Source organism: Wolffia australiana, chromosome 15 (genome assembly GCF_029677425.1).
Source record: "Wolffia australiana isolate 7733 chromosome 15, ASM2967742v1".
Taxonomy (NCBI): Eukaryota; Viridiplantae; Streptophyta; class Magnoliopsida; order Alismatales; family Araceae; genus Wolffia; species Wolffia australiana.
The window spans coordinates 4439804-4465323 of NC_135849.1; the positions used below are offsets into that span (position 1 = coordinate 4439804).

The 25520-nt window shown below is 36.1% G+C and overlaps 1 protein-coding gene across 1 annotated transcript; it reads left to right on the top strand.

The window, feature by feature from the left end:
• The first annotated feature begins 10552 nt into the window (after positions 1–10552).
• On the top strand, positions 10553–14925 carry LOC144713044 (putative acetyltransferase At3g50280). Its single transcript, XM_078587524.1, has 4 exons — positions 10553–11061; positions 11640–12144; positions 13119–13603; positions 14694–14925. Exons 1-3 carry the CDS (start codon positions 10576–10578, stop codon positions 13496–13498), a joined length of 1371 nt encoding a protein of 456 aa, XP_078443650.1. The 5' UTR covers positions 10553–10575; the 3' UTR covers positions 13499–13603; positions 14694–14925.
• The last annotated feature ends 10595 nt before the right edge of the window (positions 14926–25520 follow it).

The following is a 25520-nucleotide window of genomic DNA, read 5'->3' on the forward strand; positions in this document are numbered from 1 at the left end:
GGGAAGGTATGAATGTTATTGAAAAATCTGTTATGTTGTAACCAACATGATCAAATTGGCAGAGAATACTATCAATACTACAAAAATAACCTCTCGCAATGGACCTAGATGACTTTTTAATTGGAACTTTACATTAGAGGACCAAGTTCTATAGACTGGATTACTATTTTACATATTATCTGTTTATTTTTATAATTGGAAGTAAAACATAGTCCAGAAGATGAACATGCCATTAACTTTCAATAAACTCCATGAAACAGTTTAAGTAGTTTATTCAGTTCATAAAGGACAAAAGACGACAAAATATTAACAACAGTGTTAAATATAATTTATTTTTTTAGACATTTTTTAATCTGAAGTGAAGTTTCATTTATTTAATTTTTTAATGTAAAACTGTATAAACAATATAATGTCAAAAACCTATCTTGCAGTACACATCTATAATGTGATTTTCATGAAATAGTACTCTCTTTGCATGTTTGATAGTCAAGTATTAAATGGCGTCGAATGAATTTATATTGGATGTAGAAACACAGGAAACATTAGCAGCAATAGGCAGTAATTTAAAGCTTAACAATAACATCAATAATTCACAATAAAACTGTAAAACCTTAATTCACCGGCTTTGCCAAGATTATTTTATTATTTTCTGATCATCATCATTGGGCCTCATAACGAAGACAGTATTATGATGCTTCGGAGAAGGCATTGCATGTAAAGAGTGTAGAAAGTCATATTTGGAATATCAAATGTAGATAATGCAATTATAAAAACAAAAACCATAAGCAGATTATTTTGAGATTTCTATTTCTTGGCTAGGAACCCTTGTCCTTTATTGAGTGATAATTTGAGCCCTAATCGAATGGAAGAAGAGGCAAACAACGGCAAATTATGAGAACTTCTGAACCTTCTCTTGGAATGAAAAATTATGAATTTAATTGACCATATCACGTCCTACAATTTAGAGCCATGTCAAATGAATGTGAAAAAATCCTTCCCAAATTGCGAGTTGAAGGAGAAAGCGTAAATGGAGCAATACATAGGTTTTGAGTTTGATGAAAAAAAAGAAATCCATTAGGACAACAATATATATTTTCTAAACTGGGCTTCTCGTAAAAATAATTCAAATTATATCAAGTTGTTAACACTCCGCTTTAAAGGAAAATACTATAAGAAATGAAAAAATCTTAATGAAAGTGACAGTAGCTTGATTCTTCTGATGCTCTATGTCGATGAAATATTACCTTAAACCTAAAAATTTAGTATGTTAAAAGATAGAGGATATTTTTATTCAACCTTTTTCATGTGAAGGATATGGATGAAAGCCACTGGGATACTAGAAAAGAAAGATGAAATGCATGGAGCTATATCCTTAAGCCATCCACATGAAAATCACTAATTTCCTTTATATCACAAAAAAAATCACTAGAAAAAAACTTTGCGGACCTTTTTTATGGTTAAATGTTCTATTGCTAAACTAAGAAAATTAAAAGGCCCTCGTTTTGGACGAGGAAATACATTTCATGAGGGAAAAATCATATGATGAAATATCTTGATCTCTCTACTATTCCAAAATTAGTATAGGATTTAAACTTATTTGGTTATTAGATGTGCATTGCGATACAATTAGAACCTCATACACATGGACTGCCAAGCTGTCCACAGGTTTCTGGTTAGATTTATGTACTTGCTTAGGCAGCTCTCTTACAGAGTGAAAATTATAGGAGAAACCAAACATCTGGAACGGAAGCTGAATATGTGGCTTGTCTCAATGCGTCTCAGTAAACCATATGCCTGTGGAACTTCATGTCACATATTGTACTACTTTTCCCCAAAAATAAGATCGTGTGAATAAATCATGATTATGAAGCTTTCATATGGTTTTCTAACACCAACAGCATCAGAAGTAATTCTAAAAACATGTATGTAAAGTTCATGGAGGTAGAGGAGAGAATGAGGGAGGGATTAATATCTAGGAAGGTATTGGTTTAAATTTAATAGACCCTCTTCCTAAGATGTTCATGTGCTAATATTGATTTGATAGGCTTAAACATTAGGGTTTTTTTTAATCAATGTATTATTTAGATTGTTCAAAAAAATATAAATGTGTACCTTTTATATTTAGCTACTGATGAGTACATATTATCTCTACAAGGAACTCTGATTAAGGTTTCAATATTCCTAAAATAGTGAACATTGTGCTGAGATGAGATGTATATAAAATATGGAGTCAAGTGACGAGAAAGTTCAAGGGGAGATAGTGATAACTAGTACCATAATAAAGACGATGATAGTAATTAGTAGATAGTAATATTAGGATTTGAGAAGATGGAACTAGTGCAAGAATTAGGATTTGAGAAGATGGAACAAGTGCAAGAATGAAATGATGACCATGTGTGGACCAAGGAAAAGAGGGAATCGTATAAGGTTAATAAAGCATGAGTTAAAGATGGGGCAATGACGTGAAGGTTGTAATATTTGATTAGAGAGTGTACAGAGGCAATATGACGGCAATACATGAAATAGAAATAAATCTAAGCTAACTACAAGGTCGAGAAACAACAGCATAAGGCGAGGATACTTAACATAGATCCTTACGTTCCACCAGGGTCATTGTGGTTTGGTTGACGGTAAGCTCCCCTATTCTCAGTTACCTCAATTCATACACCTAGGACACCAAGAATAGGGTTGATGAATCTCAGAAACTCACTATCTTTTAATTAATCCACATCAGTAGGAAGCAAGTTTAAGAATTACTTTGGCAAGGAGACATGCTCTAATTATAGATGAGGGTATGTGGATTGAAAGAGAGGTGAAATGAAGCATCCCTGAAAATTGAAACTCAATCGGTCATCTCTATGATTAAATAGCAAGCTTTGAAGATGGAGCCCTCTTTAATGGCCATTTTTCTCTATCCTCATCATCAGCATTGATGCTTTATCATTTTTTGTTGACGGGTGAAATGTCCAATTGTCAGTCATTTAATGATTGCCAGGATTGCCTCCTCGCATACCATCATGCACTCAGCGAGTGTCACATGTACATGCAATAAAGAAAAATAAACAATTATAACAAAGATATTTAATTATTGTGATGTGGTAATGCGTTGGCTCTTTCCACATCACAAGATTCTCACTTCATATATTTTTCTAGTAAACACGCCGATGCATGTCATTCATGTCAGAAAGGGAGAATAGTCTTGGCATTTTGACTTACTTCATCATCTTATATGACAATATTGAATGCATTATGTAAATGTTTGGTGCATAATGCATTACTGATATGAATGGTAATTTTCAGTTATATCATGGTTAAATGATGAGCATCACTGAATTTTGTGTTTATAACATACACTTCGGTGGTATGTCAATCAGAGCCATTAAACTACATTCAATGACAATTATATGAATGATGAAGCATGTTTTTGGTGTTAAAGAACTGACCACATGCTCCTAATTCATCACGGGCATCATACCCCTTTTTTTGTTTAGAAACAGAATAGTTTGTTGATTATTATGTGGGTACCTCACTTAATTTCATGCATGAAAAGAAATGTCAATCTATATTAAAACTCCAAGTGAATTACATAGCCTGTGGGGTTATTAAGCCCATATGAGCAGTGTGTTCAATTGACAATCTCAAATTTTGGTCATAATTTTTCATTTGTATTCTTGAGATTATTCGATAAGCTATAAAATTTTCCTCACTTAGAAATTTAAGCTAGTGATGAGTAAGGATAATCCCCACAGTGAACGATGATTAAGGATTTAATTCGTAATATGGTTAATATTTGATATCAGAAACAATATGCACTAAATACAAAATCAAGTGACAAGAACATACAAATCGAGATAGTGATATAAAATTTAGGAGAGTAATTAGTAGGTAGTGAGAAAAAGTTTGAGGAGAGTAGTAAGTACATAGTAATAACTCGTATTTCTGAAGAGTGTAGTGAAATGAAGCCGGTAAGATGTGTGAATGCAGAATGTGTGGAGGAGATGAAATGGAGAGATATGTAGTAAAGCGACAACCTTACTAATGATTTCGAGAAAGAACCATGAAAGACAAAGATGCTAACCAAAGAACCTTACATTCTACCAAGATCATGATGATTTGTGAGTGCAGGTAAGCTCCCTCTCTTTTCTTTTGCTTCTTCCCATCCATATAGGGCACCAAGAACACAGTTGATGGATCTTCAAAATAATGGAAATATATGTGGCCGGCAAGCCAATCACACATTCCACATCTCGTTCCATATTCATTAATAGAACATATTCATTATAGTGCACGTGTGATGCATATAATGAAGTCCATGAATACATGATCGGACTTAGTGAATTACGATGAGATCGTAATATGGAGATCACTAGTCTTTAAGCATGTGTTCTAAATATTCCTATTCGGAGGATACACGAGAAGGACATTGAAGTATCCGGATAGAATAGCACTATCTAGCCTCACTCATATGATGAGTATGGCTGGTCCCGTAGCCATTAGTGTGGCGACACTAAGGATAGATAGTGGGTGCTCTTTAGTGGAAAGAGTTCACTGAATTGATCCGTACGAATCCCTGAATGGTATTATACCTAACTGTCAATCAAGTTGATTCACGTCATGGTTGTGTAAGTGGTCCTTAGACCTGAGACACCAAAGACGTCTTGTGGACGGACGGTTGTACTTTGGCTATGGCTAACGAGTCTCTAATCATGGGATTCTAAACGGTCTTAGTTTAGGTGCATCAAGAAGTACACGAAGGCGATTGAGTGGTCAACATGGGATCGTCCACCCTCGGTATAAGAGGTGACAGCTCAAGGAAGATGATGCAACGAAGTCCTTGGCCAAGGCAGTGAAATATCAGAGAAGAGTTCTCCGATGATTTCCGAATGCATCAGTACTAACTCGGATGACCGATTAGGGTTTGACAGTTGACCATACCCTAAGTCGTCCAAGGAGCATCAAGTGGATGAAGGATTATACATACACGGTAATTGATGATGAACAGGTTCCATGAGTGAGTCAATACACACTCCTTTGTATCTTCTAGGACGCGAGGTGTAGCTTGGCACCCCACGTGTCGGAGTCTCGACCTATCGATTCGGTTAAATCGATTCGACATTAATTAATCTATATGATGATATGGTTAATTATGTTGGTAGGCCAATAAAGGTTATTGGGCCGTTGGAGTCATTAACTAGACTGATACATGGGCCTAGAGGGTCACACGCAAATGGTCTTTTGGACGTTGGAAGATATACTTAAGTTTTGGGGGTTTTTATGAAAAATACCCACTTAGTATAAATAGGGGAAGGCCCTGAACGAAATTCACCCAGGCCAGAATTGTTCAGGGGCCTTTCTCCTTCTTCTCCACTCTCCCCACACCCCCTCTCCATCCCTGATGTGATCGGGACGACGTAACGACGCCGACGGAGAAAGAACGGGGCTCGTCAACGAGAAGGAGGAGATCCGACGCGCTGAGGACCGCGTGGATACGTCTAGAGGCTGCACACTTGAGCAGCTCGACTCGTCTCGCTCCGGGATCGAAGAAATCACGAATGAGATTCGTGCAAAGGTAACTCGTTTCAATGTTTTTGTTGATGCCGTTCGATTCGCAAAAGACTTCCGCTGCGCATCATTTTAGATTTATTCATCCAAGTCAAGGCCCTAGAACCCAACACAAAACTCCCTATATTTCAATCATCCCACATGAGTAGGAAGAAAGTTGAAGGATTGATTTGATAAGGATGCACGCCTCTATTTATAGATCATAGGATGAGGATGAAAAGATAAGGAGGACAAACATCCTTCAAAATTGAAGCTCAATTGGAACTCTAGATCATCAAATATCGCACTTTGAACCTGGAGGAATCCTAGCCCTCCATTTTTTTCTCTCCTCGTCATCAGCATTGACACTTCCTTTTTATATTTTCAGTTTAATAGCCCAATTGTTAGATATCTAGTGATTTCATGGTCACCTCATCTTTTGTGATTGCATGCTTTGAGAATGTCACGTGAACCTACTGGAGAAAAAGACAAAGAAGGAGATCAATTATTCAATTACCAAGTAAAGTGGCACCGTGTTGCGGCGTGTCACATCACAAGATTCCCCCCCCCCTTCCTTTCCCTAACGGATGACATGCTGATGTCTGTCATTCACATCAGAAAAATGGGAATATTCCTTTATCATTGCCTAACATAGCATATATTTTTGTGTGTTGTGTCCACAACTTTTCGCTTTTTTTATCAATTACAAGGGCACACGTGTTTGCCATATGTACCATGTCAATTGTTGACTTCTCTTTTCCCTTTTTTATTATCTTCTGCTTCATTCTTGTACCACAATTATCACAATTTAAATAATTTTTTCTCATTGGTCCACGCTGCCTTCTGCATAAAAGTGCCAATTGTCAGATAAGTATTAGCGCATTATGGCATCGTGATATACAATGCCCTAATGGCGCCCTTTCGCGATGATTAGCTCATCTAATCATTGCTGATACTTGTGATTAGTTGTCATTTGACAAGTCAACTGGTGATACATGATGAACGCATATTAATGCCAAAACAATAGACCAATAAATCATTATGAAATATATACAAAGTCATGGAAATTCAATAAATATATATTTTGACTTAGCAAATTCATATCTTTCTGAATATGAGTTCAAAATATTTCATAAGAAATATTTTGAACTCATATTAAGTAGTTTAAGGATACAATGTAAACAAATTCTTTAAAAATCTGATTAAGTACATACAAATCAGAATATCAATCTAAAAATAGGTTTAATTATTTAATAGTTGATAACCCCCATTTATATTCATTTTAATGGAGAAACATGTGTAACGCTTCCATGATTGAACCCATAATTTACGTGTTACTATTTATTAAATACCTTCCTGTTTTGTCCTTTTATAAGGGGGGTTATGTTACATTAGAGTTTGTCCAATTATGCCATAAAGACAACTTCCCATTATGAACTATTTCATCACGAATGGGGAACTTGATGTCAATGAGTGTGAACAATGTAAATATAGCTTATTCTTGCTGGAAAACAAACAGAAGACTGATTTTCATAATATTGCTTTAATACTAGTGTAATTTGGTGAAAAGCTATAAAGTTTGTATATAAGTTCTTCTGCCGGATACCATGATTTGATGGTTCACATTATCCTATCTAGTCTGCGGCCATATTGGAATAGACTATGAGTGCTTATACATATCTATGATATATCTCCTAGTGCTGATAAAGAAATATTATCTTGACGTGGAATTTCTACTACAAATGCATCATGAGAAAAGAGAGTCAAAAAACCCAATGATCTCCAAATGGTCTGATTTCTCACATGTGATAATATTTCTCTATGTCCATCAATTTTATTTCATAGCTCTCTTTGCTCCTTTAAAGTGCTCCTCGCCTAGATGACTCAAAAATCATCCATGTATCCCAACAATATGAGAATTATATAGCTGTGTAGAAACATATGCATCTGTAAGACTTCACATTACTGATGCATGAAAGATCTCTCAAATGTCTTAACTTTTAAATGTATTGTTAGGGCATTGGTTTAGGTTAAACTTGTCTCCTTTACCAATAAGTATTTAAAGGTTTATGACTTTCAGGATCAATTTTTTTTTAAGACCTTTTTAATCGACTCACTCTGGGAAAAAAGTTACTTCTATGAGAACAATCACGACCTGACTGAATCTATAGTGTATACAATACCTAACTACTATCCTCACATCAAAATTACTTGATAATACTTTCTTGGTGTCACGATGTTTGTATCACTTTTGGTAAAAAATATATCATCAACATATTGCAAACTTAACAAAACTAACCTTATTGTACACACATTCATCAGTCAAATGTTCTTAAAAACAGACGATTTGTGTAAATTTTTCATATCAACGAAAAGAAATTTGCTTGTCATACATGGATTAATTTAACTCTCATACCAGATCTTTTGATTGTCCAATCACCATAGTTAACTTGCACCATATATTGTCTCATCGATGTCTCTGTTAAAAATATAATTATGAACATCCGTCTCATCTTTCTCAAGATTAAAATTTCTAAAATTATCATTATACTGTTAAAGTCTCTTGATGATACTGGAGAGACACTCTCATGGTAATCGATGCATTATTGTTGAGTAAGTTATTCAAGAGCAAGGCATGCTTCAAGATCCATATTACCCTTCAAATCCATTTTAATTCCAAATATCACTGAATGTTATAGATTTCATTCCTTTGTTCAAAAAATATTTCCACATTTGACAATTAAAATTCCACATACATTCTCTCGAATTCAGAGAGTTATCTTTCTTGATCTCAAAATCAGCCTCACGTTATTGCAGAAATATAAACATATGGAATTGTAAATTCTGTTTGTGTATGTGGATCTTCCAAGGGCCACCTCCACAGTCTTATTTAATGGACTTTACCCATTTGCTGAGTTAATTTTCCAACTTGGAATTGACACCTCTTAATCATATAAAAAAAATTCTGCTTTTTTTATAAATATGATCTGGTTAGTTGTATTGAGACTAATCATTAGTGAAACTGATATAGTAGCCTTGACAGTTTCTGGTTGTCGCATGGAATGGTCCACCAATATCAATCCTCAATGTCTGATCCTCAGATGACCCCTCTTCTCCTGGCTTTGTCTTTTCATCATGTGGTACATTTGAGTGGTGCGCCCAAATTGTTGTCATCAAAGAGATGTAAAATGCCATCTGACACGAGTCAATCATCTTTTGTGCCTTAGGAAAAGTTATTTATTATTGGTTAATTTCCTCCTTCCACCTTTTTTACATCTCTGAAAAACTTATTATGTTGGATTCCTACATCAAAAAAATATAGAGGTTTCTATCACTCAATAGAGAGCATAAGTCTTTCACATTCCCCGTTTCTTGACTTATATATTGATTAAGTTTCCCATTTCTAAATAAAATAACATAACTGAATTTTTTAAAATAGAAAAAATACAACTCCATCTTAAATATCTACAACAAAAGTCTCTATCAAGTCTAAACAATGTCAGTACTTTAAGTACAGCCTAAACACCAATATTGTATCGACTTCAAACTGAAATATTGTTCATGCTGGTGAATTTTTCAGTACCAAACAGTTTTTGACAATGGATCCAACTCCGCATAGAAATGCTATCATAAATAGTAGCCTGAGAGTTGACAAGTAGGTATCTATACACACATATGAATGTTTGACGTAAGCACAAACAACAGAAATCATGTCATATTTCAGTAGAAGTTCTTGTTAACATGTGCATTTTTTCCCGGAATGCAAATGTGTCATACGTATATGGTGCTTCTCTTGTTTCATATGATGTTGCCCATTGGCAGCTTGCTCCAGTTGTGGCGGCTTATACATGGTACATTTTCCCCTGGCAGGTTATTGTAGATTTTGTGGTCTCATGATGTTCAAGAAGAGATGGAAGTGGAATTATTAGTATTTATTTAATCCTGTTGAAACCTGTGTGCCAACCGAAACTGATTGTATAACACAAATTGTTTAAGCAACTTTCCAGACACATGCATGCCCAAATTTCCTGATTTTAGTTGCACTAGATGTCTCGCCCTAACATATTCTCTAACTCGAGCCTAGTCTTGAAACTTCGTGGAATTGAAGTTTTATTGAAGCTCATAGATTTCAGATTCTTCATGACTTGTAAAATTCTTTTCAACTTCTTGGAGAAACTTTGTTGGCTGCTTATCTTGGGCTTCAGGTTTAACATGCTCCAATATTAACAAACTCAAGCTTTTTACCATTTCCTGTTTTTTCTATATATACTTCATGTGTTTGATTTGTTTTTTTCCAATCTCATGGCACAACCAGAATTAAAATAGGCAAATGTGAGCATCAGATGTTTCTTTTATGTCTAAGGCTCCAGTATTATGATGTACTCTTGTTCAGTTGCTGCATAGTAAGAGAAATAGCTCACTTAAGGAACTGAATTGCAACTGAAGTAGATATCCATCACGAGTAATTTAGTGTACGACTAATGTATCATCTTTGAATGATCTCATTAAGAACAAGTACTATCTCAGTGTGTATAACGAAAGAAACAAACTGCAGACTGAACAAAGAACACCATTATTGAAGAGCTTTACGAATTCCTCACGATGTATGCGTCATTTAAGCATATCCATTCACTCGGCGGAAGCAAATCATCCAATAAGAGTATCAAAAACGTTTCACTAACTTAGTACTTGTGGAACTAGTGCATCTGTTGAACACCTGTTCTCTATTAAAAGAGGAGTCTCCACTTTTAAGAGGGCGAGATTAGTTGATACAATATCCATGCAAAGGCAATGTTGCCGTAGGAAGCGAGGGAGGAGGGTCAATGTCTGACACTTGTTTCCCTGCTTTTAAGCTATTTTTCTGTCGCTTGATTCGTATTTTGTGCGTCAACAGGTTCCTACAAAGAAAACGATTATATATCAACATAAAATTATATAACTCGAGAATACGACAAAAACAAAATCTTTCCAGATTCACTTCGATATATGCACGGCTCTCAGAATCCGAGGACTGACTGAGGTTCGCTGCCAGATATGTTCTCCTCCCAATCGAGCATGCATTCATCATCCAGCGTCGTCCAAGTCCTATCCGAGAACATCGTCATGCCGGCCACCGTCGCAGCCACGCACCCTCGCCGCTGCGAGCTATCTCTCTGGGACGTGTCCATGTTCTCCATTCACTACATCCAGAAAGGCCATCTCTTCTCTCTTCCCACCATCTCTCAAGAACTCGACGCAGTCGTAAACCGTCTCAAATCTTCTCTCTCCGTCGCTCTCTCTCTCTTCTACCCTCTCGCCGGCCGCCTTGCCGTGGAATTGGACGGTAACGGCGACGGACTGTACGCCCACATCGACTGTAATGATCAAGGGGCGGGGTTTATTCTCGCCGCCGCGCCCGACGTCGCCGTCGCGGACGTTCTTTCGGAAGCCCAAGACGTTCCCGGCTTCGTCTGCGACTTGTTTCCTTGCGGTGGCGCCGTTAGCTACGACGGACGACTTCTTCCTTTGGTCTCCGTGCAGGTTAGGGTTCTGTACGTTTTGATGTTGGTGGTGTTCAAAGATGACGACCCCAACGTCGTCGTCGACTCCAGAATTACGATCACTTTGATTGAGTTTTGCGTCAATGGCGGTTTTCGTCAACCGTCTATCCTTTTTCATGTTTATTTGACACGGCATAGGCCGTTTGAACGTGGGTCTATTACGTTGGCGCCGGTCATCGTTTATCTCAAAAATTATCGATAACGGTTAACGATGACGGAAATTGGAGCCATCCGTCACTCGTTTGTCATCCAACTTCAGCAACGGTGGTCATTTTTCATCAACGGTGTCGTCAACCGGCGGTTGTTGATGTTTTAACACAATGTTAGCAAAATGAATGTCGGTAAGGAGAGATATATCACTCGTCATCCGAACCTCAAGTTTGCCCCAAATAATGATGATGACGTTGACGGTGGTTGTCGATTTTTAACCCAAATTTACCAAAAAGAATGATGGTTGACGATGAAGTAAAGTTATCATTAAACGCCAACGGGTCTTCATCAATTTAAATGTTGGTCGATTACTTTGATGAAGTGGTTGACTTGTACTGAACTGTGCAGGTGACGACACTGGATGACGGTTTCTTCCTTGGCTGCGCCTTCAACCATGCCGTCGGCGATGGCACCTCTTTCTGGGCCTTCTTCAATGCCTGGGCTAAGATCTCACGCTCTAGCAATAACCTTCCCATCTCCTTGCACCCGGTGCTAGACAGATGGTCTACTGAAGGCGTCGTGCCGCCCATCAAGTTGCCCTTCACAGAGGAAGCCCAATTCATAGAGAGGTTCTCACCACCGCCGCTAAGGGAGAAGTTTTTCCACTTCCCCGGAGCCATCATGGCCCAGCTGAAGTCCAAGGCCAATGAAGAAACAGGCCTGGGAAAGATCTCATCTTTCCAGGCTCTTTCAGCCTTGATGTGGAGATGCATCACAAGGGTTAGACATTTCCACGATGATCAGGAAGTGGGTTGCCGGCTGGCAGCAGAGAACAGGCAGCGGCTTCGGCCACCATTGCCGGCCGAATACTTCGGCAATTCCATCTACGCCATTGCCACTGTTGCCACAGCAGGTATCCCCACTTCCTCGCTGTCATCATCATGCATCCAACTATCTATGAATTTTCCTTATCATCATCATCATTTTTGTCGTCATCGTCGTCGTCCAAGGGTTATGAATGGCTGATGGGGATTAAAAAATTCAGCCAAAATTGGGGAAAAATGACGGTTGATGGTTAAAGAAAATTTAAAGCAATGGGCAATCGCTCCTCATCCTAATTCCTCAAGGGAACATCATTTTCTTTCCATTATTCATTTTGGCTTGAAATAGTTAACGTTGACTTGGCAGTTGAGGCAATCATCTACTTTCATCATCCAAATTTGGTCTTTGCCATGGTTGACGATGCCGGATGATAACGTCCAAAGTTGACTATCCGTCCAAATTCATTAGGGACACCTTTAATTTCAACGTCAACACACTTTGTCAGACATTCTCAATGGCATCTTCATTCTCAACCAGGGTCAAATTAGTTGACTTGATGGTTGACGTCAATCATCAACTTTTCGTCATCTAGATTTGGCCTTCGCAAAGGTTGACGATGCAGGACGATTGACGTCCAAAGTCAACTATTCGTTCAAATTCATCAACGACACCTTCAATTCCAACGTCATCCCACCTCTTTAATGGCATCTTCATTTTCAACCCGGGTCAAATTAGTTGCGCTGACGGATGACGTCAATCATCAACATTTCGTTATCTAACTTTGGGCTCCGCCAAGGTGGACGATGGAGGACGATTGACGCCCACAGCCAACTATCCCTTCAAATTCATCAATGTAACGTCAGCTTTTGATCAAGCCATTTTTTCAATAGCATCGTTATTTTCAACGAGGCCTAAAATAATTAAACTTGACTAGACGGTTGACGTGAATCATCAACTTTTACGTCATCCAACTTCGGGCATGCACATGGTTGACGATGCCAATTCACCGTCGGAACTTTCAATTTTCCCCGTGGTTCGATGACGTTGACGAGACGACGAGTGCAGGAGAGCTTCTGGGTAACAATTTGGGATGGGCTGCGGGGTTGCTGAACAAGACCGTGGCTGCCCACAACGACGTTACTATCCGAGACTCAGTCGCTCGCTGGGCGAAGCAGCCGAGGATTTACAGAGTGTCGGACTTCGACAGATTTACGGTGATGATGGGAAGCTCGCCGAGATTCGACATGTATGGCTGTGACTTTGGCTGGGGGAAGGCGAAGGCGTTGCGCAGCGGCGCGGCTAACAAGTTTGACGGGAAGGTGTCGGCGTATCCAGCGCGGAACGGCGCTGGCGGGGTTGATTTGGAGGTCTGTCTGCTGGATAAGGCCATGGTCGAGTTGGAAGCAGACGAAGAGTTTGTACAGTTTGTTGGCGAGGCATGGTGAGATGGGATGGGAGGTCAGTGCGTTCTTTTGCGTGTCGACAAGTGGATACTGTCTTATCTTTGGGTGTGCTCGGTGGATGCGCCGTGTGTGGATAAGACGGGGCAGGTGATCACATGCCGCTTCTCTCTCTCTCTCTCTCTCTCTCTCTCTCTCTCTCTCTCAATGTCCCGCTCTCTCCCTCGATGTATCGTTCTCTTTTACTCTCTCTCTCTCTCTCTCTATCTCTCTCTCTCTCTCTAGCTCTATCTATCTATCTATATATCTATCAATCTGTCTATCTCTCTATCTATCTATCTATATATCTATCAATCTGTCTATCTCTCTATCTATCTATCTATATATCTATCAATCTGTCTATCTGTCTATCCCTCTATCTGTCTATCTGTCTATCTATCTGTCTGTCTATCTATCTCTCTATCTATCTATCTATCTATCTATCTATCTATCTATCTATCTATCCATCTATCTATCGATCTGTCTATCTGTCTATCTGTCTATCTGTCTATCTGTCCATCTGTCTGTCTATCTATCTCTCTATCTATCGAACTATCTATCTATCAATCTATCTATCTATCTATCTATCTATCTATCTATATATCTAATAATCTATCTATATATCTATCTATCTATCTATCTATATCTTTGTCTTTCTCTCTCTCTCTCTCTCGCTCTATGTCTCGCTCTCTCTATCTCTGTTTTGCTCTCTTACTCTCTCCCTCGTTCTGTCTCTGTGTATCTCTGTCTATGTGTCTCTCTCTCTCTCACCCGCTCTGTTGCTCTCTTTCTCTGTCTCCCTCTTAAGAGCTACTTACCTCTTTCTTTCTCTCTCCCTATTTATGTAAAAACCTGCTGACCTCTCTGTCTCTCTCTCTCACTCGCCCGCTCTGTTGCTCTCTTTCTTTGTGTCTCCCTTTCAAAACCTACCTACCTATCTCTCTCGTTCAATTAATGTATACACCTACTGACCTCTCTTTCTCTCTTTATTTATATAGAAACCTACCTACCTCTCTCTACATAAGTCGGTCTACCTACTTATTTCAAAACTAAAAAACAGGCAAATAGTCCCATATATCCTGGGTTTTTTAAATTGTCCACGATCTATCCCAGGTTTTTTTTTTCACGCGATCTATCCCCAGTTTTTTAAAAGTTCCGCAATCTATCCCCAATTTTTTAAAAGATCCGTGATTGATCCCAGGTTTTTTCCAACGCTGACATGGCGTCCGACGCGAACGGTGAAGTGGGCAGCTGGGCTGACCGTAATAGACGTGGCATCCAAGTTTCCGGGTGTGTATTTTCTCTCTCCTCAATTTTTCCTCTTTCTCTCTCTATCTATGGTATGACAGAGAGATGGTGGCGGATGCTGTAAAATTGTCGCATATGGGTTTTTTGGTGCCTCTCTTTCTCTAGGTTCCTGGAGGAAATTTTCAGACACGTAGTTTCTCTCTCCTTGTTTTTCTCTCATTCTCTCTCCAAGTCTCGCGGAAAGAGAGAGAGAAAGAGGGGAAGAGAGACCGCGGACAGAGAGAGAGACTGATCGCGGAGAGAGAGAGAGAGGGAGAGAGAGAGACCGCTGAGAGAGAGAGAAGGAGAGAGAGAGAGAGATCACGGAAGAGATAGAAAGAGGGGAAGAGAGATCGCGGAAGAGAGAGAGAGACTGATCGCGGAGAGAAAGAGGGAGGGAGAGAGGGAGACCGTGGAGAGAGAGAGAGAGATCGCGGAGAGAGTGAGAGAGGGGAGAGAGAGAGAGAGAGGGAGACTCGGAGAGAATTAGAGAGAGATCGCGGGAGAGAGAGTGAGAAGGTGATCGCGGAAGAGAGAGAGAGAGAGAGAGAGAGATCGCGGAGGGAGAGAGAGAGAATGGGGTTTTTCCCCTACGATGACGTGGCGTCCGACTTGGATGCCACGTCTATTACGGTCAGCCCAGTTGCCCACTTGGGCGTCCGCGTCGGACGCCACGTCATCGTCAGGAAAACCTGAGATAGATCGCGGAACTTTTAGAAAACCTGGGATAGATCGCGGAATAAAATAAACATGGGATAGATGGCGGAACTTTTAAAAAACCCGGGATAGATCGCGGACCTTTTTAAAAACCCGGGATATATGGGAATATTTGCCCTTAAAAAAAAGAGACGGAAAGTTATGATAAAAGAAATAGAGGTTAGATGCATTGTTGTAATGGGTGGTTGAGGAGACGTGCATTCTGATGTAATTCCACAGTAAGATGAGCATTTTCATTTTGGGATCATGATTTTGTGATTTTTACACCTCAATATTATCAGTTATAGTGGAGAATATTCAGCTAATGAAACATAGTTTTTCTCTTTCATTGGAAGGACACAGTTTTGTGTATTTCAGTACCACTACCTTCTGTTTCTGATGAATATCAAAAAAATAAACTTTGACACTGACAAAAAAATTTATCTTACTGAAATTTAATTAGATGATTTATCTTCAGGCTTAACAACAACACGAGTTTTGTCTTCAGGCTTAAGGCCTTAATCCTTGCTTAATTACTTTGTGATGCTGACTTGAACAACGATTATTGGGACATCAATATGTTTCCCAAGACTCTGAGTGACTTTAAACTATTTATCAATTTATTTAGCTTCATGTGTGCTATTCCTACAACATACTGCACAACGATGATTTTTTTCCAACAGTGACTTTTATAGTTATTTGATAATTAAATATTATATTAATTGCTGATTTGACCTGAATGCATAACATAAAAGTCACTGGAAAGTTATTTATTTTCTTCTTTGTAGAAGCTACATTAAATGGCTTTACGCGGAACTTTCATTCAACATATTAACATATTATTTTTCATGTTTGATTTGTATTATAAATTAAAGTCTTGGTCTAGAAATATCATAGCGCGCAAACTAACGAAACATAATTATATAAACATGAAGCTGGAGAATCTTACATGGCATGCAATATAGTGATCAAAAGTAGGGAAGTCAATAAAACATCTAACCCTTTTAAAAAGTTATCTTCATCTGATGGTTAAATATGATGTTTAGAATATTTTATTCATCTATACTGCAACCTATTTGTTAGAGATTAATCTTTTACACCATACTATCCAGAAATATTTTTCTAATCAAAGGAAAATAAATATGATTTTATCTAGTCGAGGTGTTAGTGTTCACATCCATGCCGTGAGATAGAAATCTTGATGATGGTCTTAATTTTTTTCTTCGTGTACCATTATGAAACAATTCAATTTGTATTCTCTCCCATACAAGTTTTTCCTTATTCATTACATTCAATTCTCCAGATAGTGCAGCCAATCACATGCACATCATTTATCTCCCTGATGGAAGAATTATCCTCACTTTACAATGATTGCCTGTAATCGAACATACCTTTACTCATACTTGTGATACTTTTACCAAAATATCACTACATTGTGATTTACAGTAATTATGAACTATACTAATGGAGAAAACACAACTTTATCACAGCAGATAACACATAGTGGGTTGAAGTATATAGGAAGGAAAGCTAAAGGTGTGATTAACTGCATCAAAGAAGTCATTGTAAATACTTAGGAAATACATAAGTGATTGGATAAGGTTCTGCATCAAAGAATGTCATTGTATAGTGGATAATTATGTATATGTTGATTGGACAATCCGAATCAGCCAGATGCATGACTGAACAACAGTGTGGAGCAGACTGTTGTTATACATCAAATTACGGGGAAACTAATGGAGGAAAACAACTGCGCAACTTTTATCCACCATAAACCTCCTCGTACACAGAGTAGTGAAAACTACACCCTCACTCATTAGAACTCTAAAGTGTAACACAGATGGGTTCGCAGTTAATAAAAAGATAAAAAAAAATAACTCTATATAATGGCAGATGATCTTGTTTAATTTTTTTGCGAATCATGGTATACATCTGTTATATGACAAAAATATGGTATTAAATACCAATAATAAAATTTTAATATTGAAAATTCTTGCATAAAATGTCAAATTTCATCCCAGAACATTATCACATTTTTTTCCTTGTGAATAAAGTATTGGCATCATGAAAAAGACACCAACCTGGAAAGTAAAACGGGTTTTTGGTGTACTCTCCTAGATGCCAACTCTGATAGGCGATATTCATTTTTTTACGGATTATATCTTCTGTTATTCAAATTAAGATCAATAATAAAACTGATTGGGGGAAATAAGAGTACTGATAACAGTGTAAGCATAAACGACAACTTTGAAAAAACTCCACAGGTATATTATATCTAGCAACTAAAAGGTTTATTGAATATGGTGTTCTTCTAAGATTTTCTTCAGCTCCTCTACAAGATACAACCAAGAATCAAGAGGAATAAATATATGAACAGAAGAAATTAAATTTATTAGATCACTAAATTCGATGGCATATTAGTCAAAAAATTCCACAAAAGATAAAATAGAGATATTAGAGAAATGTTTGTATTTATTTGGATTAAATCAACCTCATGCAATTATTATATATTTTTACTTAAGATGGAGTCCTAATACAGTACACATTATGGGTCAAATCCTCGAGGAACTACTCTATTATGTGATAAACATTTGGTATAGAAGATGAAAAGGAATGGGATAGAAATATGAGTAAATACTGAATGCATTTATGGTCATTGTGCATTGGTAAAATAATAGTTTTATTATCACAGGGGAGACGAGGTTAAACCAAGGGAGGTTCTTTAACCACGTTTTGAAGCTTGTGTAAAGTCATGGCATAAATAAAAATTAATCTATTGAAACACTTTATATATATCTTTTCAACTTTAACAGGATTAGATAACCCTAATAGAGTTGTATTAAAGTGAGATATTCCTCATGCATTAGAGAAAATTAGTTTTTTAATAAAACAATATGTCATTTAAGATTCATCAATGCAGTATTTGAGTGGTTCTTTATGTGTAACTCCAAAAATGGATCTGTAACACTAATCTTGGACACAGTCAAATTCCCCCCATGGTAAACAAGCACATATTATACTTGATTCAGTCATTTATGTATTTTTATGCATACAAAAAAACTATTATTTTCTGCATGGGCTCATAAATATTAAGGCTGGAATCAAAAAGTAGAAAGTGTTGAAAAATACAACTTTTGTTGTTAGGATTTTCATATAATTTTAGGTAAACTAAATCTAACTCATTTAATGCCAACTAGAAATCGCAATGTGAGAAATTATTGATTCTATCCAATCTAACTTATCTTCAAGTTATACATTATTTTTAGGATTTTAAATATTATTCCATTGATAAATAATCCATTAATTGGAATTAAAATACCTCAGTCAGCACTTTAGTATGCTTGTTGACAAGAAGGTCGTGGTGTCTGGAGTCGGTGGAATAATGGTTTACAGCCTCAGATTGGAGAGTAGATGGTTATGGATACGTGCTGCCATGGGGCAGAGTGGTGCAACAATTATGAGTAGCAATGAAGATGGAGGCAGATGTGTGCATGTGAGCAATAGACTTGAGGGTTGTGTGTGGGATGGTGAAAACCTGGGAAATAGTGTAGATCTGAATCAAAGAAGATTAAATTTTCATAAACCTCTTCCTCACCTGCCCAACCAACCAAAGTAGTGTATTCTCTTCATGAGGCTTAATCAGAATGTGGTTGTTCAATCATTTCATCTCAAGACTCAAGTATGGACCCAAAAAAAAATTTGAATGAGAAATCAGTCTGATAATATTTATTAGGAGCAAAGTCCAGATGTGACTTTTTACAAATATGAGCACAGTGTTTATATACCACAGATATGGAGCTAATAGACAATATCAAATCTTTTTTAAGGGAAGGAAGACTAGGAACCTTCAAACTTTTATCCAAGAATTCCTTCTTATCATCATATGACGCAATTTTAAGACGAAACATTCGTCACAGTGTAATTATTCTATGCTGCATCATCCACGTAAAAACCCAAAAACTTAAAAAAATCCTTAAATATATTTAAAGAAATCAAACTTTTATATTTTATTAGGAATATAAGGTCTGAAACAGTATATATACCTTAAAATGGGAAAAACTATAATATCGTTCTAAAACCCTAAAATTATTAAAAATAAAATTTCATATAGATATATATATATATATATTCCATATTATGAATCTGTTTGATTAAGGAATTTAGTGTCATAAAAGTTATGCACAGAATCCATAATACAGGAGAAATTTAATTGTTTTTGTAAAATATAATTAATCATTGTAAGTTTAAATATTCTTCATCTATGGTCATTTTAACAAAAAAAATATAATTCATTAAATTAATAATAATAATGGAATACTAGCAGTGATTATTATCCATTCATCACTTTAACTTCGAATAATATCTATGGAGATGAGCATTAACTTTTTAGATGCCCAGAATTTTAAATTTCATTTGGATATTTTCTTCATTGTGACCATTTATTATGCCTTGTGAATCCTATAAATTATTTAACTATGCACTGGGCATCATTTGTTGAACGATTGTGCCTAAGCCTTAACTATAACTGTGGTTGTGCCATCAATTATCCTCTGATATGTATCCCTCAAAGATGTCAGACAGTATTATACCAAGTATCCATCAATTAGGAATCTATAGTGTCCCTGTTTAAAGACGGGTGATCATGGAACTACGAGTTCGTCATAATTAACCATGGATTTTCACGAATAAGTGGACTTGATTATTGACTTGACACAAGATACGCATCAGCTATGCCTCAAAGTTTGAAAGCAAACACTTTTAGAGTTTAGGATTTATGTCCTTACTTTTATTTATTGGTCTAATGCTATATTTACATATATTATTTTAGAACTTAAAATGTGGTAAACATCTGATTTATCCAGTGAAATAAATTTGAGATTAGTACCAATAAAATAATTCCTGATTCATTGATGACCTCGTATATATATCTTTGATACCTTTAATATGTAGATTTCATTATTCGTTTATCAAACGATGAGGTTCTTAAAATACCAACTACTTGGGATAAACCATATGAAATACATATATATTTCAAATATGAATGCAAATAATTTATTCAGAAATATAAATATAAGGACATCTAACACACGATGGTATCCGATCCAATGAAGCATAATCGACTCATTGGTTGTTAATTTTTTTTCGTTGGCCTTAAAAATTTATGTTGTTAACCAAATCAAGATGTCTCAATTTATGTACATCAAGATGCATATCAATATCCAAATATCATTCATATTAAATGACTTAATTTATAACATGTCCACATTTGCATATTATCATGGTTCAAACTGATTAATGATGAATTTCGAAATCTTATGATTTATTCCAGAATTGTTGGTAGTTTTGTAAATTTTTGAGACATTAAATTCATTAACAAAATATTTTTGTGCGTCCGGAAAATGTTTTTTCAATTAATAAAGGATTTATTTATATTTTTTGAGTTTAATACATTTTTCAATAATTTAATGATGACAAAAATCCTTGATTAATTAAATTCAGAAGCCAGAGATCTATTTTAGATTCATTTAAGGCATTTAATTTGTAACTTTTTTTTAAGTTTAGTCTCTGCTCGACACATGGCACCTTCTTACATACCAAACTACAGCCCTTGAGGTGCTGACAACAGTGCCAAAAGGGTATTAAATAATACCCTATTATTTTATTTATTTATTCTTTTCTTTTTCTCTTTATGACCTTTATGTTAGTGCTGAGGACCCATGGCATCCAATCATTGTTTGAAATAACAAACAAACATAATTGGAAAATAAAATTGTAGCTCCTGCATGAATAAGAGAAAGAAGATCCAACAATATAGATTAAGCAAACTAAAAATGGCAATAATAGAGATTTGAGGGAAGTTTTGTTTTCTGACATTCTATCCATCCATATATTTTGAATATAAAATTGATGCTTAGAAGGCAAAAAAAATCAGGAAGGAAGCTCGCCCCAACCTAGTTGGCCAGGATGAACACAAGTGTTTCTTTTAGAGTCAAGACTCCTGCATTCTTGATTAAGTCTATAAGTCCCTTCTTGATTATAAAAACCTCAAGATAGGTGCAACATCTTCATGCCCAAAGAGGATTTTGGATAGTTGAGGGTACTTATTTGCATCCAGAATCAATATCCAAGAATATAAAAGTTAAAAAATATGTTTCTCATCTCCATTGCCACTCTTGATTCGTAGGTCTTTATCAAAAATCCTTAAAATCCAATTATCCCCAATTTTTCTCCACTTTCTCTCTATTTTCTCCATTCATATTTGGAATTTTATTGCTCTACAGTTCAACTGAATAACTACAATATATGTCCCTCAAAATTCATAAAACAATTGATTGATCATCATCCCCCACTTAAAGTTCTGGCTTTCTTTTTCAAAATCTTAATAAATTTAATACTAAAATTAAAGTTTAGTGGAATTGATACCTGAAAATTAATATAAGTTTTTGCTGAAAACTTTACGTTTAAGTTGTAATTCTGTGGTTCTATAACTGAAAATTGAAGTCCATAATATTGTGAAAATCCTTAAAAATAGAATCATATGAGGAGTACCTTATCTATATATATATTCAATCATTATAATCAAGATGTAAAATTATATTTTTGTTGATAGTTTTCATTCTGTGGATCAATCCCTTCTATATCCTATACATATTATATTTTTAAGAAAAATAAAATTTTTAAATATTATTACATAAGTCTAAACTCTAGAGATAAGATAAATTTACCTTAATTACATACAAATTTTAGTTCTATAATATAAAATTTTGGAATAGTTGTGTGTACATTTTTAGAATATATTTTGATCATGTAAAATATTATTTAACATCATTTTATGTTTTTTTGTTAATTTTAAAAATATGAATGTATCAAAAACTTAGCTCAAAAAATAAAAACTTTTAACCTATAACAAAAATTAGTGAAGATATAAAAAGGCAAATGTATCAATAACCAAATTCTAGAAATATAAAAATATTTCACTTCCATTGCCATTTAACTCAATGCCTTAAAATTCAAGTAAATGTTATTTAGAAAGGTCTTTAAAAATGTAAGTCGAAACAGAAATGTCAAACTTACAATGAAAATCAGTGAAGGAAAAAATGTGATGAGCCAAAACCCAAAATTTTTAAAATATAAGAAAATTATAGTGGCATTAACTTTTAACCAAGAGAATTAAAAAGAATATAACATTTTTTACCATTACGTTTCTTTAGTCAAGTAAATGTTATATAATGTTATTTGGTTTAAAATGCTGACATCGTCGCTATCATAAACGTTTTCGGTATATATTCAATATTATATTATACCTTCAAATTACATGAAGTCTGTAGGAGGAAATTCCTTTCAATTGAGGATGAATTTTCATTTATCAAAGACTAGATACTATTCATATTTTTTTATGACCCTATGTTTCTTGAATAGCATCCTTCGTATGATTGTGTTATCATATTCTTTCACATTCATATTCCAACTTTTCCTGGACTTTTTTATATTTATATCAGCTCACTCTGCAATGAATTACATTTACCCCTCCAATGAAATTGTGCATGGAATTCCCCAAAAAGGTAACTTCTTCTCATTATTTTTAGGAATCATGTGGAATCATGAGCATTAATATGTTTATTTCTCGTGTTGGAAATATATGTCCACAAAGCCAATCAGATATTCCACATCTAGTTTGTTATTCATCATTAGGATGCTTATAATGAATTTCATGAATATCTGATCCCAGATAGTGAATTATCATGAGATCATAACACAGAGATCATTAATCATAATCAGAAAAATATTTTGCGATGAATTATGGATGCATCAGCACAGACTCGGATGATGGATTATGTTTTGGAAATTATTATCTTGCTTTAATTTGGCAACGGAACATCAATTAGACGAGAGAGTATACATGCATGACAACTGATTACTAACAAGTTAAATGAGTGAAACAGTAGTTCAATGGAAATATATGTGCCCACAAAAGCAAATCAAATATTCCTCATTTTGTTCGTCGCATCATCGTCTGTTTTCATGTCTTTTTGCTTCGTTGAATTTTCATTTTTTTGTCTTTGATTCTATGAGGGGGTCCAATGTATATGGAACCTCCCTTAATGGACTTCCCTAGGGCCCATCTTGAACTCCCTATATAAGGGAAGAAGAGGCACCCTAGGTCGGGAGACCAGCAAAATTATTGAATTGTGTTGTGTAGTTTTTTTTTCTTGGTCTCACAGAAGAAGGAGAGGTGCAAGAGAAGGAAGTGGGCACAGGGGAAAAGGAAGAGGGAAAGGAGAAGATCGGGAAGGGACAAGAGATACCAGGGAAAGAAGAGGAGATTGCCGCCACCCCTAGCCCACCGTCCAGTCAAACTCCTCCGATGACGGCCGCTGGAATAGTGGGTCCTTGCCCGATAGACTCACATTGAGCTCGGCCCCCAGCAGACTGATAGAGAGAAATCATCACCCCTCATGGGCACTGTCAACTCTGTTCAGTCGGGCAGTCATCGCCTGCCCTTGGAACCCTACCAGGCATGTCAATGCAACGACCCGCAAAGCGATTCCTCTCGCCAGATTGGTACCTCTCGCCATCAACACTATTTAGTTGGGCTACTGTCGCCTGCCCTTGGAGCCCGGCTAGAAGCGTCCATGTGACGACTGATAACACCCTAATTTCCGTCTTTATTTCATGTTATTAGCATGATTTATGCATTTAAAAGGCTTAAATTTGGGTTGTTATCATATATTTACACAAAAATAATGCTTCCAAGTAATTTCTGATTTTTCCCTAATTTTCTGTTAATTATATGAATTTTTAAGGATTTATTGAAGCTCGAAATAATTATTTTTGGATGAAAATGGCACATTAAAAAGTTTATTTTGACATTTATCAACATGGGAATTAATCAGGGAATTTTCTAGAATTTTTTAGAATTTTTTACGAATTTTAAGGAATTTTCTGGGATTTATTTCAAGAAGAAATGCATTTATTCTATGAAAAAAGGGCATATTTATAGGAGAAAAAAATGTATTTATGCAATTTCTAGACTTTTCGGGGCCTTTTTGCAACGTTTCGTTGCAAAAAGACCCTGAAAACAGCTCTCGGTCGCCACGGCAGGCGTAAAGATCCTATTTAAAATCATTCAGGGTTTTATTGCAATTTTTAATATATATTTTTAATGTTTTAGGAGAAATCGGAGGAGAGAGAGTGCGCCAGGGGCATATACGCAATTACTTTTGGGCGGCGTCCAAAAGCAATTCCAGGCTTTTTAAGGACTTTTCTGCAAAAAGGAGGATTCAAAATGCGCCAGCCAATGAGAGAGCGACACGTCATTGCGTGTTTAAAAACGAAACTAATAAATAAATCAATTTTAATTCCAATGGATTAAATTGGTTTAAAATTGATTTATTAATAACTTTTGATCCTGAAGTCCGATTGAGATGATTTTTTATGGATTTGTTCGTCTTGATCCCCTCTTTCTATCTGTATGGTTAGATCATTCAGATCTAGCCTACATTGATAGATAAATATTAAGTACTAAACGGGGGTAAAATGGTGATTTTTACCCTATAACCTAAGTATAAAAGCTGAATTTTGAGAGGGGGAGCTCATTCTGGAGGGTGCTTCATCACAGCTGCAAGACAGAGAGGAGTCCCAGCCTGGATCAACAGTTTTGGTGCATTTTGAATGAAATAGGTTAAGTTGTTTGTTTCTTCATCTCCATTCTAGTCTGAACTTCTAAATCGCTTGGCTTGAGCGGCATGTACAAGCCCTGATTAGGATTGAGAGGAGAAATTGAGGAATTTTACTTGGGCATTCAATTGCATTACAAAAGAAAATTATAAAAAAATTTAGTTTTAATTTTTAGAAGTCTCAATTTACCCCATTTTAGTTCTGAATTATCAATCTGAAAAATCAACCCAACTCATTTTAAGAACCCTCTTTCAACCTCTCTAAATGATTTCTTGGATCCTTTAATTAGGATCAAAGAAGGAAATTTAGAGCTCTTAATTCTTCTAATCGTCCCATCTCTCCTACCCCCCTCTCTAAATTCTCACCT

Excerpts from the sequence above, each read along its gene's own strand:
- LOC144713044 (XM_078587524.1), top strand. The coding sequence starts at position 10,576 with ATGTTCTCCTCCCAATCGAGCATGCATTCATCATCCAGCGTCGTCCAA. Across the intron at positions 11,062-11,639 it reads TTCCTTTGGTCTCCGTGCAG|GTGACGACACTGGATGACGG; the intron begins GTTAGGGTTCTG and ends TGAACTGTGCAG. Across the intron at positions 12,145-13,118 it reads TGCCACTGTTGCCACAGCAG|GAGAGCTTCTGGGTAACAAT; the intron begins GTATCCCCACTT and ends CGACGAGTGCAG.